The 15,056-nt window shown below is 48.9% G+C and overlaps 1 protein-coding gene across 1 annotated transcript in view; it reads left to right on the forward strand.

The window, feature by feature from the left end:
* The first annotated feature begins 730 nt into the window (after nucleotides 1-730).
* SGIP1 (SH3 domain GRB2 like endophilin interacting protein 1) overlaps nucleotides 731-15,056 on the forward strand; it is a 115,698-nt gene continuing 101,372 nt past the window's right edge. Inside the window, exon 1 of the mRNA XM_018563096.1 lies at nucleotides 731-1,031. Coding sequence (XP_018418598.1) covers nucleotides 1,022-1,031 — 10 coding nt within the window. The 5' untranslated portion in view covers nucleotides 731-1,021. The remainder of the gene's footprint in view (nucleotides 1,032-15,056) is intronic.

Consider the following 15,056-nt stretch of genomic DNA (forward strand, 5'->3'; position numbering starts at 1 on the left):
GGGTCCCCTGTACTGCCATGATACCCATATCCCTGCACCCATTGGGTCCCCTGTACTGCCCTGACACCCATATCCCTGCACTCATGGGGTCCCCTATATTATCCTGACACCCATTGAGTCCCCTATAAAAACCTGACACCCATTGGGTCCCCTACATTGGGTCCCCTGTACTGCCATGATACCCATATCCCTGCACCCATTGGGTCCCCTGTACTGCCCTGACACCCATATCCCTGCACTCATGGGGTCCCCTATATTATCCTGACACCCATTGAGTCCCCTATAAAAACCTGACACCCATTGGGTCCCCTGTAATGCCCTGACACCCATATCCCTGCACCCATCAGGTCCCCTGTACTGCCCTGACACCCATATCCCTGCACCCATTGGGTCCCCTGTACTGCCCTGACACCCATATCCCTGCACCCAATGGGTCCCCTGTACTGCCCTGACACCCATATCCCTGCACCCATTGGGTCCCCTGTACTGCCCTGATACCCATATCCCTGCACCCATTGGGTCCCCTGTACTGCCCTGACACCCATATCCCTGCAGCCATTGTGTCCCCTGTGCTAACCTGACACCCACATAGCTGCATCTATTGGGTCACCAGCACTTTACAGCAGGTGTATGGGGATCACTTTGAGGGGAACACATAGACATTGCCGGTGTTCAGCTCCCCCCTTCCGAGGCGAGAAGTGCGTCACGTGATCACGGGCCCGGTGTGTGTCAGCGTCTCGGTGGGTGCGCGCGCGGCTGTGTGTATTGTTTGACGAGAGTGAGGCACGTGACTTGGGGGAGGGCGGGGATTGGCCGGCTCCTGGCAGCGGTGTGATCCTCCGTCTTCTCTCAGCATCCTCCGGCAGACAGCGGGCCCCTGGATACAGCGCACCCCTGGGGCCCCCGGAGCCCTCCTGAACACCACCCAGGGATCCCCTTCCTTCCCCCCACTCCAGTGTGGAGCTCGGCTGCCCTCCCCTCTCCAGCCTCCTGGGAGATTGAGGAATGAGAGAGTGCCACCATGATGGAAGGTAGGGTGTCTTCTCTCTGCACCATGCCATGATGTCCTGCCACGATGTCCTGCCACCCCCACCTTCCTCTACTCACCACTGCACCCCCTTCATTCATTCCACATAGGCCTGACCCGTGGCCCTGGAGGGGCCCTAATTATGACATGACCTATTCATCTACAAATTACAAGGTGTCAGCCCAGCCCCCATGGTCCTAGGGGGCCCCTGATTATAATGCAGATTGCAAGGTGTCAGCCCAGCCCCCATAGTCCTAGGGGGCCCCTGATTATAATCCATTACCTGATTACAAGGTTTCAGCCCTGCCCCCATAGCCCTAGGGGGCCCCTGATTATAATGTAGATTACAAGGTGTCAGTCCTGTCCCCATAGCCCTAGGGGGCCCCTGATTATGATCCACATTGCAAGGTGTCAGCCCTGCCCCATTAGTCTTAGGGGTCCCCTGATTATAATACTAATTACAATGTGTCAGCCCAGCCCCCATAGTGCTAGGTGGCCCCTGATTATATTATGACCCATCCATCAACAACTTACTAGGTATCTTCCCTGCCTTCATAGTCTAGGGGAGATCTAATAACAGTATGACCGATCCATAACTAAATAGGAAGGCGTTGGCCCAGCTCCCATCATCCTAGGGGCCCCCAGGTTGAGTATAATAATGCAATCCACCTACCTCCAAACTACAAGGTGTCAGACCAGCCCCCATAGTCCTAGAGGGCCCCCAGCACAGTGGAGGTCTCTCTCTATGACCTATCCTAATGCAAAGTTATTAACCCCCATCCAGGTCCCCATAGTCCTAGATGGAATCATCCTTTAAACAGAAGGGTGTCAACCCAGCCCCATAGTCCCAGAGAGTCCCCAGCTTGGTTATAGGGGGGCCATGGGTGTGCCAGTGCAATATTATAATACCTGACCAAAGGGCTCATCCTTCTCCAAATAGGAAGCTTTTAACCCTGCCCCATAGTCCAAGAGGGCCCCCAGCCTCATATATATAGTGGGCCCTAGGAGTGCAAAACTGTAATACATGACAATATGATACGTCCTTCTTGTAATACTGAGACATTAACCCCATGTATGCCTTCATAGTCCTAGAGGGCTCCCAGCCTTCTGGAGGTCTCCTTATAGATAGGTTTATGGGAGTCCAGAATTTGGTATGCCTGACCCGTCTGTCTCCAGACAGCAAGGTGTCAGCCCTGCCTCATAGAGCTAGAAGGCACCCAGCTAATGGAGGACTCCTTATATATATATATATGGGGGGCCTAGGGATGTCAAATACATGACAATTATTTCTTGAGGTCCATCTTACTTATGGGTGGGCCAGCTTGATCCTTCTGCTAACATTGAGATGTTAATCCCCATCCAGGTCAGCCAGTTGCTCTAGTCCAAGGGGGTACCCACATTCTGCTGGTCTTCACCATTACGAGAGCTTCCCCAACCACCCTAAAGTGTCTTACACGTGGGGGCTGCTAAGTGTGCAAAACGTTGGAGATCACCTAGCCTTCTAGAGGACTATGTACATTATAACCCCCATTCCTGTGTCCACCCCTAAACATTTCATCCAGTTCCCTAGTCCTCATCCTCCAGATCACCTAAAGGTCTCCATTCAAGGTTGCGCAAAAGCAAAAATGCTCTAAGGCCCACCGTGTGACCTGTATCACATTATGTCCTCGCCATCCTAGAAGGCACCATCAGCCATTTAAGGGTCTCCGTATTGTCCGAAGTCTATAGGGTGCACAGTATAGTCTTGCACTCGGACATATCCCCCCTCACATCCTATGTAGGATACCCCCTGCCCCATAGTCCCGCACTCGGATATATCCCCCCTCCCATCCATTGTAGGATACCCCTGCCCCATAGTCCCGCACTCGGATATATCCCCCTCCCTTCCTATGTAGGATACCCCTGCCCCATAGTCCCGCACTCGGATATATCCCCCCCTCCCATCCTATGTAGGATACCCCTGCCCCATAGTCCTGCACTCGGATATATCCCCCCTCCCATCCTATGTAGGATACCCCTGCCCCATAGTCCTGCACTCGGATATATCCCCCCTCCCATCCTATGTAGGATACCCCTGCCCCATAGTCCCGCACTCGGATATATCCTCCCTCCCTTCCTAGGTAGGATACCCCATAGTCCCGCACTTGGATATATCCCCCCTCCCTTCCTATGTAGGATACCTCTGCCCCATAGACATCTACAGCCATGCAGGTCTCTTTACTATAAGTATTCACTATATTGGATCCATTCAGATGGGTCGTGGTGGGTGCCTGTATGTACCACAGCTCTATTCATCTCGGTTCTGTGGTTGTGAAAATGCAAGGTTGCAGTGTTATCCCCGCCCCCCATCACTACCACCACCACCAGCACTATTCCCTCTCCTTCATCCCCGTAATGTGTGATCATAGATCCATTTTGCCTTACCACTTTATTATTGAGCATTGCAATGCTGCAGAATGTCACCATCGTCTTGTGCATCAATGACACGGGGAGTTAATGGGGCTGGGTGTGTGTTTTTCTTGAATGACCACCTCCTCCTCCTCCTCACCACCACCACCACCACCTTCCATCCCGAGGTCTATTCCCAGCTAAGAGAAAAAAACCAAAAACCCCTCTCGTCATTGATTGCACGGGATTATATTTTGTCATAATACACGAGTGTACCCTTAGTATGGTAGCGGAAAAGTCTGTGCCGTTAACCCCTTGCCTCCAGGAGCAGATCTCAATGTCATGCTTGCCGTCAAGCCGTCCTCGTTGTATCCCCCCATCCCTCTCCCTGTCGTAGAGACCTCGTTCCGCCTTCTGACACATCAGTATTTATTCATTCCTCCGTTCTGTTGAGCTGTCATGCTGCTGCTGTTGGTTTTACATTTTATAACCGGGCTTTGCTGATTTGGACCTAGCGCTGAATGAACAGCGGAGCATTTGGCATGCCCCCTCCACCGAGAACGGTTCTCCATCCTTCGCCATTCAGCCGCAGCTTAATTCACTTTGCTTCTGTGGCCTGGAATCCAGTTTGCATTGGCAAGGCTCGCGGTGAATGAATCATACGTGTCAGCTTGGATAGCCTATGCTGTCCATCATCGGCGTGTGTGCATATGAGTCTGAAACGCAGGCTGGGGTACTCGCAGACGTTCAGATGCAAGCTCTGACATATGGTCGTCGGGTACCTATAGCAGGGGTGGGCAACTCCGGCCCTCCAGCTGGGCTTTAACTACAAAACCCAACATGACTTTGCCTCTGGCAGCCATGCCTATAACTGTCGGTCTTTCAATGATTCTTGGGACTTGTAGTTCCGCAACAGCTGGAGTGCCGAGGTTGCCTACTCCAGAGAGTGGCCAGTATTACATTCCACAGTTCATATTGAGGTAGATTCGCCTACAGAACTACATCTCCCAAGAGCTGTTCCCTACGTACAGTGTTTGGGCAGGTCTTTTGAAAGCCGAGGAAGTTCCACAACAGCTGGAGCGCCGACCTATAGGATTTCCGGGTGTTCGGGAAATGTTTCCTATGCTTCTTTAGAGCATTCCGAAATCTTTTCAGTTGACCTGTATGGGCTTGTTCACGCCACATGCGTTATGCTGTATTTTTCTGCACCCCACTGCACATGCATGGTGTGCTTAGTATGCATAGAAAACAACACCTAGTAATGCATTGTATTGGTTCCTCCTTTCCCTACTCATGATTTCATCACTGGGTCTCTGTGCAATGCTGGTGGGAGTGGCCGGCAGGGTGCTGTACATAGCTTCCTGATAACATTATTGCACCCTGCCTCTGAAGAGCCCTCAGCCCTGATGCAAGCATTGGGCTGGCTCCAGGGTGGAGTTATGCAAATATGAAAATGCCTTGATGAGTAGCTGTCATTATGGGGGAGTGGACATTTCTAGGCAGGTTTAATTTGTGTATTTTGCAGGGGGGGTGTTCCTACCCCCAGAGTTGGAGGTTGAACCTCACTATTTTATTTTTGCCTGGCATATATGGTCTTGTGAAGTTGACTTTTAGTACCTTTGCACCTTGCAATGAAACCGATCAGAACAGAGAACCTGCTCTGTTGGCAGCGCTGTTGGTCTAACACAGGGGACCCAATTACAGAAGGGGAGAACACAGATGACATCATCAGTGTGCTGCTTCTCCTTGATTGTCTCAGCAGGCTGGGGAGCAGGGAAGTGACCCTTCTGTATACAGTGATTGAGAATGTGGTAAGTCTTGTGTACGTGCGCAGGAGTTATATCATCAGTGGCCACCTAATGGCCAATGAGGGTGCCTGGGAACCCGGAAAGTAGGGGAGATGGTGGCGGCACAGGACCGAAAATGCATCGCACAGCGCTGGAGAAGGGCACACTTGTACGGTAAGTGTGCCTTAGTTTGCATGCATGAATTGCTGTGCTTTATGGCAAAACCCCACCCAGCGCACAGCAGTTTACTACTGCTTAAAGCCTTTTGGCCAAACGTGGCCTCTGTAACCCCTAACCAGGTTCATCCGAAACGCGTAATCTGGTGTTTTTATAGCCAGTGCTGGCTTTCCGATGCTAGGAAAAGTTGCACCACGGCCGTGCACATCGCCACACAGTGTTACCAGTATAGGAAGTACGGGTGAAGCGGGTCTAACGCTTTCTTCGAAATGTAGGACTTTTCCCGACTTATAGCCCCAGTGACAGCGGGACAATTAAAGGGATCACAGCAATAAAAGCCTGATGGGGGTCCTAATTCCTCATTATGCAATCAGAACTAACCAACGGTTTGGGCTTTAGATTTACATTATTATTATTACATAGTATTTGTAACATTATGGATGTTTAGACGCCATGTTTATATTCTACCTTTTGGGTATTGAACCCAAGACCTGTAAGACATCTGTTCAGCCCACAGTTAGCGGACGGAGCTTTATAAGGTCATGTTCTATTGTACTAGCCGAGGGTCCATCTGTCTCTTCATTCCTGAGACCCTCCAGAGATATTCTTGTACATTGTGACCTCATTTTTCTAATGGAATCGCGGTGATTCATTTGCAGCCATACTAGCTAAGAGCGGGTCACGTAGAGTGATTCAGAGTTTTGTTTCATCTTCTTATTGGTTAATATTGATTGCTGCATGGCTTGACGGAGGCTGGTACTTGGAGCCTGGAAATACCCTGGGCAAGGGATGCACCGATACTGGTTTTTCGGTATTGAGTACCGCTCATTTTTTTTTGGTACTCGCCAATACCGATACCAGCATCCCGAGGTACCATTGGCCTGGCTTATTACCTGCCATCCGGCTTCCTGATTGCCTGGGAACCGGTGTTCTATAGTAAGAACACCATCTTTATGTTCTCTTGCGACACTGTGAGGCAGCCTGGCTTCCTGACCAACCTGGGCGACAGGTCATGATGTGCCGCCTGGCTTCCTGATTGACCAGGAAGCCAGGCTGGCTAGCGACAAGGGAAGCCGGCTTCCTAGCCAATTAGGAAACCGGGAGACAGGTCATGACGAAGCCGGCTCAATGCTCCCTCGCGGCACTGCCGGTCAGAGGGAAGTTACCTGGTTACTCAGCCTTGAACATAATTGTATCTCCATTTGCTGTTGTGGATGAACCCCGGCGGGGTCTCAGACTCCTGCTCTGAACCGCCCACTATACATAATTACATAATTTTATTAACTGCTGGCTATGTGGGCGTTTTAATGTGCCAGGTGCACCCTCACACACACCCATCATTTCCACTTGCCCTTTGCATTATGAAAAATGTACATTCAGCAAGAAGGAATGTATCTTTCGTTCATTAAAGGACACAGCAGATATCTTTTGATCACTGTACCAATGGGTTATACCGCCGCATGCAGGAATATGTAGGCACAAAAAAGAAGCTTGGCTCTGGGGATATCTCCTGCTGGTGGCCACACCCCTATCCAAGGCAGCTCAGTTTTTTGTCTAGAGTCCTACTCCTGCAATTGGCAGTATAACCTATTGGTACAGAGATCAAGATCTCCATTGTGTCCTTCAATGCAGAGAGAAGGATTTTATGGTGTGTCCTCCCGGTGCCAGGAAGTAACACTTTTTTTTGAGGGACATCATGATATCACCGGGGCTGAAAATCTTGGATTTTAAGAAAAGTAAGGAGCTAAGATATACATTTTGTTCACTGGGTTAACAGAATTTGGGAGGAGGAGTCTGCAGTTACAAAGGTAGCAGGATCCTGGAGTTCGGCTTTAACCAGCAAGTATGAGATCTCTTTAGTCTTCTCATAATGTCGTAAAAGACGTTTTTCTGTGTATAGCCTGTAAATACACCTGGTGTGGCCAAAAACTTGTGAACAATTGATCGCCCCACCTATATGAGCTTGTTGAACATTCCAATCCAAAACTATTTGTATTGACATGGAGTTGGGCCCCCCTTTGCAACTATAACAGCCTTCATTCTTCTGTGAAGGCTTTCCACAAGATTTTGGAGGGTGTCTGGGGGAATTTGTACCCATTCAGCCAAAATGAGCATTTGTGAGGTCAGGTGCCGACGCTGGATGGGAAGACCTGGCCGGTAATTTTGGTTTTTCAGTTTATCCCAAAGATGATCATTACGGTTGAGGTCAGAGCTTTGTGAAGGCCACTTGGGTTCCTCCAAACCAAACTCATCAAACTATGTCTTTATGGAGCTGGCTTTGAACACGGAGGACAGTCTTGAAGGGTCTGTTTCCACAAAGTTGGAAGCTCACAAATTTCCCAAACCTCTTTTGAATAGTGTAGCAAATCACCTGAACTAAAAGATTTGGAGAGGTGTCCTTATTTTTCGCCTTATACTTACAATATATGTACTCTACATGGGGGCATTATTACATACGCAGGGCCTGCTCCTTCCAAATAAATTTTGCAGCACAGTGATTGTTAGGGATGCACCGATACCGGTTTTTCGGTATCGAGTACGAGTACCAATATTTTTTTTTTTTCTGTACTAGCCAATACCGATACCGGAAATCCCATTAAGGAAGCCTGATTACCTGGGAAGCCATCCCCATGCTCCCTCTGCACCAGGTGATGAGGAAGCATGGAGTCGGCTTTCTGGCCAACCAGGAAACCGGGGGCCCTTTACCCACCGCCCGGGCTTCCTGATTGGCCAGGAAGCTGGCTCCATGCTCCCTCATCACCAAGTGACAAGGGAGCATGGAGGAGGCTTTCAGACCCATCAGGAAGTCGGGGGGCGAGTCATCACCCCCCCGGCTTCCTGATTGTCCGGGAAGCCAGCTCTTTGCTCCCTAGTGACGAGTGAGCATGGAGCCAGCTTCCCAGCAATCAGAATGCCGGGGGCGGCTAATGACTCGCCGCCCAGCTTCCTGGTACTGGAAGTTCCGGTATCACGATAAGTATTGGGAGCATTTGGGCAAGTACGAGTACTCACCCAAATATTTGGTATGGGCACCTATACTAGTATCGGTGCATCCCTAGTAATTGTTCTACTTGATTTTTGCAGAGAACCATATAATTTGTAGGTCTGAGCTTATATGGCAGTCATGAAATCAGACATAAATGCACACCAATCCTACCCTGTGGTGGGAGACTGCCTTATCCTCATCTGGATGGTATGGGCCAGTAGTTATGCAGTTGTATTTTCATTAGCTTAGGTGATAGGACAGTGTGGTGGTTAGTTCTGTTTTTAAAGTAAATCTGTCATTTAAAAAATACAGTGTCATTGCCAACCGCCTGTAAAAAATGCTACTTGCCTGGTTGTTCTGCTGGTCCACTGGTCTATAGCATGCCATGCCCCCATTTATTCCCTATGGGGAGCTATAATAATGGAAGCCTCCAGCAGTCCTGTGAAGTATGGCTCTCTCCATAGAAGTGAACGAGAACATGGCACACATGCAGGATGAGGAAGACTCAGTGGGGAATCTTTCGGTAGAAGTAGGGCTGCAGCAGGACTGTGCGGTGAGGATGGTTGAAACAGGCACAGAGTTCAGCATTGAACCAGACGGGCAGAGGGGTGGTGGCATGACTTTAAGACCAACTTTTACCAAAGGTACAGTTGTCCTTTAGGTCGCTGACCCAGAAAAGTATGCCTATCAGGAATGTTGAAGAAATGTCATAATTCCTTATCTGCAACTGTTCCAGGACGGTGATTTGGAATGTTGAAAAAAGAGATAAGAGAACTTCAGCCTGGCAGCTAACATTTACCGATGCCTGGCTAAAAAAACGTTAGGTGCCTGGCTACCTGCTGCTTTTTATGAGAGGCTTCCTTAAAAAGAAACCTACTAGGATAGAAAAATGAAGGCTGCTATTGCGGACTTGTTTTAAAAGGTGCATGTTCCAAGGCTGCCATCTTTATCCTTGTGCCATAATTTGGCATATACTTGGATATCGGGTATCCAGCAGATTTGTGCATGCGGATTCAGAGTTAGTGATGCGCTAAACATTGAGGTAAACGGAAAGATGACATCCATAGAGTTTGCATCTTAATGTATTTGAAATGCTTCCAATGTATATTTCAGGTGGACCTGTACTGTTTGTGGTGCCCAAAAAGGCAAGTTAGGGCCTAGTCTCCAATACTGACTGTAGGCTCCCTGCAGCTCATTCCCAATACTGACTTACAATGGCTTGATCTGTCCTGTTGCAGAACACTTGATAGAGACAGGGCTTTTGCTTCCTCATATCAGAGCTGCCCCCTGGATTACTGGGGATCTCACAAATGATGGGGTAATATTGAGAAAGCAGCAGGAGTGGTGGAGGAAGTACAGATTCAGAGAATTAAAAAATGCAGAACTAGAGATATCCATACACTGCAGGTCCTCAGGTAAGCTTCCCATCCAGCAAGGAGAACAAAGACTGTCCCAATAGTGTTATCACCCCAAAAGCCTTGAGACTAGCAGTCGGAGGCAGCAGTGCCTAAGATGGTGATGAAGAAGTAGAAGAGGTGGAGGAAGCACAGATTCAAAGAATGAATGAAGCGGAAGCAGGTAGAGTCTTGCACTGCTTGTCCTCAGGTACAGCTTCCTCTCCAGCAAGAAGAACTGAGCATCACAGTAGAGACATCCCCAAAAGCCTTGAGACTAGCAGTCAGAGGCAGCAGTACCTTAGATGATGAGGAAGCAGCAGAAGAGGTGGAGGAAGCACAGATCCACAGAATAAATGAAGTAGAAGCAAGGAGATTCTTGCACTGTAGGTCCTCGGGTACAGCTTCCTCTCCAGCAAGGAGAACAGTGAGGAGCACAGTTCACCAAATCTCATCCCAAAAGCCCTAAAACTAGCAGTCCGGGACAGCGGAGCCTTAGATGATGAGGAAGCATAGATCCACTGAATGAAGCAGAAGCAGGGACATTCTTTCACTGCAGGTCCTCGGGTACAGCTTTCTCTCCAGAAGGAGAACATTGAGCAGTGCAGTAATGACATCACCAGATCTCACCCTAAAAGCCCTGAGACTGGCAGTCAGAGGCAGCAGTACCTTAGAAGCAGCAGAAGAGGTGGAGGCAGCACAGATCCACAGAATGAATAAGGCAGGAGCAGGGAGATCCTTGTACTGCAGGTCCTCTGGTACAGCTTCCCCTTCCAGCAAGGAGAACAGTGAGCAGCACAGCAATGACATCACTAGATCTCTCCCCAAAAGCCCTGGGATTAGCGGTCAGGGGCAGCAGTGTCTTAGATGATGAGGAAGCAGCAGAAGAGGTGGAGGAAGCACAGATCCACAGAATAAATGAAGTAGAAGCAAGGAGATTCTTGCACTGCAGGTCATCGTGTACAGCTTCCTCTCCAGCAAGGAGTACAGTGAGCAGCACAGCAGTGACATCACCAGATCTCACCCCAAAAAGCCCTGAGACTAGCAGTCAGGGACAGCAGTACCTTAGATTATGAGGAGGCACATATGCACAGAATGAATGAACTACAAGCAAGGAGATTATTTCATTCCAGGTCCTCGGGTACAGCTTCCTCTCCAGCAAGGAAAACAATGAGCAGCACAGTAGTGACACCACCAGATCTCAACCCAAAAGCCCTGAGACTAGCGGTCACAGCTTAGATGGTCCCACACTGCGGATATTCAGAGCGCAGGAGTGCCCAGGCACACAAAGTGCATTGTTATAATCCAGGAAGGAAGGCAAGCTATATTTTTTTAGGGTACTTCACAAGCATAATTCGTATTTATAAATCCAGATCTACCTTAAAGAAAATATACTATTATTTACCTTTTTAATGAAGGTGATTGAATGAGTCTGCTTGGTTGCTATGGCTTCCCAGACACTTTTCCTTCCAGACACTTCATCAGATCTGGTCCTGTATAGGGCTGCAACAACTAATCGACATAATCGATTATAATATCACTTCACTTTTATTATCCGATTAATCGAACTTAATAATCGGCTAACTAATCGATTTTCAAAATAATCGTTAGCTGCAGCTCTAGTCCTGTATTAAGAAGGGGATGTATTGCAGGGACAAGTCTATAATTGTGCCTCCTATATAGATCGGTGGTTCGGCCACATCTGGAGTACGCGGTCCAGTTTTGGTCGCCGGTACTGAGAAGGGATGTCCTTGAACTGGAGAGAGTCCAGCGGAGGGCAACAAAACTAATTAGGGGAATGGAGGACCAGAGCTACGAGACAAGGCTTCTGACCTTAAACATGTTTACGCTGGAATTAAGGAGATTAAGGGGGGATATGATTTTCATGTACAAGATGTTCAATGGTGACAGCAACATTGGCAACAAACTGTTTGAGATTAACTCCATTACAAAGACTAGAGGCCACCACCTAAAGTTGGTGGAGAAAAAATTCCAGCACAAGGGGCGAAGAGGGTTCTTTACAGTAAGAGCGGGTAAGGTCTGGAACTCACTGCCATCGGCAGTGATTTCAGCCAAGAGTGTAGATTTGTTCAAGAAACGTTTGGACAATTTCTTGAGGGACTGTAATATCCAGGGATACCAGTATCCTTAAGAATGAGATGATGCGTGGACCTATATGGGTTGGACTTGATGGACGTATGTCTTTATTCAACCCCAAATACTATGTAACTATGTAACACTTCTCCTATACCACTCTGAGCACCTACCTATCATTTCTTGCTGGAGGATCGAGGACAGCCCGCAGAGAGTACGCCCCATCTCTCCTCACAACAGATGTTGTGTATCTTTAATAACACGAGGTGCTGGTGAATCTCATTCTGTATTTAGGATAAAACAACCTTTGCTAGTGTTTTTCTCCCACGCCTTCTCCCTAAACATTGTGACTGCTCATCTACCTGCGTCAATATTACCTGATAATTACAGTATGACTTGGAGTCATCTTTACTATATACTGTGCGTTGTTTTATGGTGTCTGATGGCAAATAGCAGATGGATTGTCTGGAAACACTCGCAGATCATTGAAAATAATCTCTCCGCTAGTAATTTAGTAACAATAAGGTGCTAAACCCGTTCTCCAACTTCAGTATTTTATTTATTGGGAGCTGACTTTGCCCTGGTGCCTTTCTGCTCATTAATGTTTTGCCAAGTCTTTGGAGAACTATTCAACCCAAGTGTTAAAAGAGAACTATGGGGTAAGTGTTTTTCCCCATAGTTCTCTTAAGGGTCACAGGAGGACATATACTAGCGCCCTCCCGTGACCCAAAGCTCAGTATATAGCGAGCTACAGCTCGCAATATACTGAGACCGCTGCAGCCGGGACGGATCACGACAATGCCGTCGAGATCCACCCAGCTGTGTGAGTGACAGCTGGCTCTGCCTATCCAGAGGTAGAGCCAGACGCGCGACGTTTATGTGTTTGCTCACTTCCCGATCTATTGAGCCGTTTTATTGTCGCACGTTGGCTCGAACTATGAGTGATTTTCAGTGACCTCATAGTTCTCTTTTAAAGAAGAACTCCAGGTAAAAATTTTATTAGCCCTTGCAGTGGGGCTACCCCTTTTGCCTAGGTCAAAAATAAAAAAGTTGTAGTCGCCTGATCCTCGGAGTCGGCTTGCTCTTGGGCTCCATTCACACAGGAGTGGTTGTCCATGCGTATGCGGCCGTACGGGGCCGCTCTAAACATAAAAAACAATGCACTTTAATGTGCATTGTTCAGACTTTTGCGGCGCAAAATAGACCAAGCGCAGTTTTTTGACGGATTCCGCACGTTTGCGGCTATCGCAATAGCCGCAATCAAGCGGAATCTGTACAGATGAAACATTTTAGCGTTTGCGTGCACGGAAAACCGCTCGAGAAACGCAAACGCTATTTGCGAATGGAGCCTTAGACCAGTTCCTGGAGCCCCCCCCCGAATTATATATTTCCCAAAAGCAGGCAGCCTGTGGAATTAAATGGCGGCAGTTGCAAATTTTTATGTCATCATATTAGCAAAACTCTTTATCAAGCCCAAAATTTCAGTTCAAAAATACACATTTTTTGTAAAACATTAAAAGGTGTGGCTGTGCCAAGTAAAAAGATACCCAACATGCCAAGCTTGCTCCGTTTCTTCCCCAGGTTCACTAGCCGGGGAATGACAGCTGAGAAGCCGGAGGTGATGCAATCGGCGTCACTTCCGGGTTTATTCAGCAGGGAGGAGATCAGCGAATGAACGTTTGCTGGTCTCTCCCTGCTACCTGCTGACACTCGTGATGCCAGTCCCGCAGGAGGGTCAGAAGAGCCCGGAAAGCAAGGTGGGGGATGCAGGGCTGGAGGGGGTGGCCACTGGCACAAGAATCCCTTCCAATTGCGACAGTCGATTTTGCACAGGCAAATAGCCCCCGGGAGTCTGTTTGCGGCCAGCACCGTATGAAAAAGGGTTAAATGCACTTAAAGCAGAAGTAAAGGCATTAAAGGAGAACTATGAGGTGAGTGATTTTCACTCACCTCATAGTTCTAGCCGACCTGTGACAATGAGACTGTCACAGGTCGGCTCAGTAGATCGGGAGGTGAGCGAACACATACCGGCGTTCGCTCACCTCTCGATCCTTTCACGGCTCTCTGCCGTGACAGGGGAGGGGCTGGATTCCCCCCTCCGATCCGCCAGCGCTGACTGGCGGAACGGACGGGGAGGGGGCGGGTACAGCTGGCTCTGCCTTTAGATAGGCAGAGCCAGCTGTCAGTCACGCAGCTGGGCGGATCCAGGCACAATTGTCGGGATCCGCTTCAGCTGCGGCGCCTGAGCATACCGCAAGCAGCTGCTCGCGGTATACTGCGGCGTCTCAGTATACCGCGAGCTAAGGCTCGCGGTCTACTGAGCCTAGGGTGACGGGAGGACGCTAGTTTGTGTCCTCCCGTTACCCTAAGGAGAACTATGGGGAAAAGACTTAACCCCATAGTTCTCCTTTAATAAAAGATAAGCCACCCCACCCCACCACAGAGATTTTAGCCATCGTCTGTAGTATGCAAAGCATATTAGCACTTTATGGCAGACTTACCTGGCATAGCGATCCCCTCCAGTGCTGCGCTCCTCCCTCACTGGCACTTCCATCTTCTCCCCGGTCTTCTTCCAGGTTTCCAGTGCTCGGCTGCTTGATTGGCGAGGCCCCAATGACCTAACTCCCACGCCTGCGCACGGGAGCTACTCCATCTTGGCATGCTGGTTCCATGCGCATGTGCAGCTGAGCGTACAGGAAAAAGATGGCAGAAGAACCATAAAACAGTCTCTTCTGCCATATAATGCCTGCGATCGGCGATTTTGTTTTTGGGACGCTTTACTTCCACTTTAACGCGTATAATTACATTTTGCGCCTAACAACCGTCTCCTGCTATGCGTGCAGTAAGCCTAAGAACAGGTACACAAGCATTGATGGGCCCGTGAGTAAAAGATTTACAGAGACAATGTTGTCACAGAATGTGACGACGCGGGCGTGCGTTCTGTTCTCTGAGTCGCAGAGTTCACGGGCGCGTTTGGGTTTTAAGTAATCTTTCCTAAGGATCAAAGACAAAAATAAACCCTCGGCAAGCTCTCTTTATCCCCAGCCGCTCTTTTCGCTTGTCAGCGCTGTAAGTTGGAATTTGGTTCTCGCTGAGTGATGATAGGAAGCCAGAGGGTATGCGCAGCTACAGCACGCAAAACGCGGAATCCGATAAAGAATGAATAAAAGTTGAGAAAAATTAAACAAAATATCTCGGGGGGG

This window comes from Nanorana parkeri, unplaced genomic scaffold (assembly GCF_000935625.1).
Source record: "Nanorana parkeri isolate BGI_ZX_2015 unplaced genomic scaffold, ASM93562v1 scaffold630, whole genome shotgun sequence".
In the NCBI taxonomy this organism is placed as follows: domain Eukaryota; kingdom Metazoa; phylum Chordata; class Amphibia; order Anura; family Dicroglossidae; genus Nanorana; species Nanorana parkeri.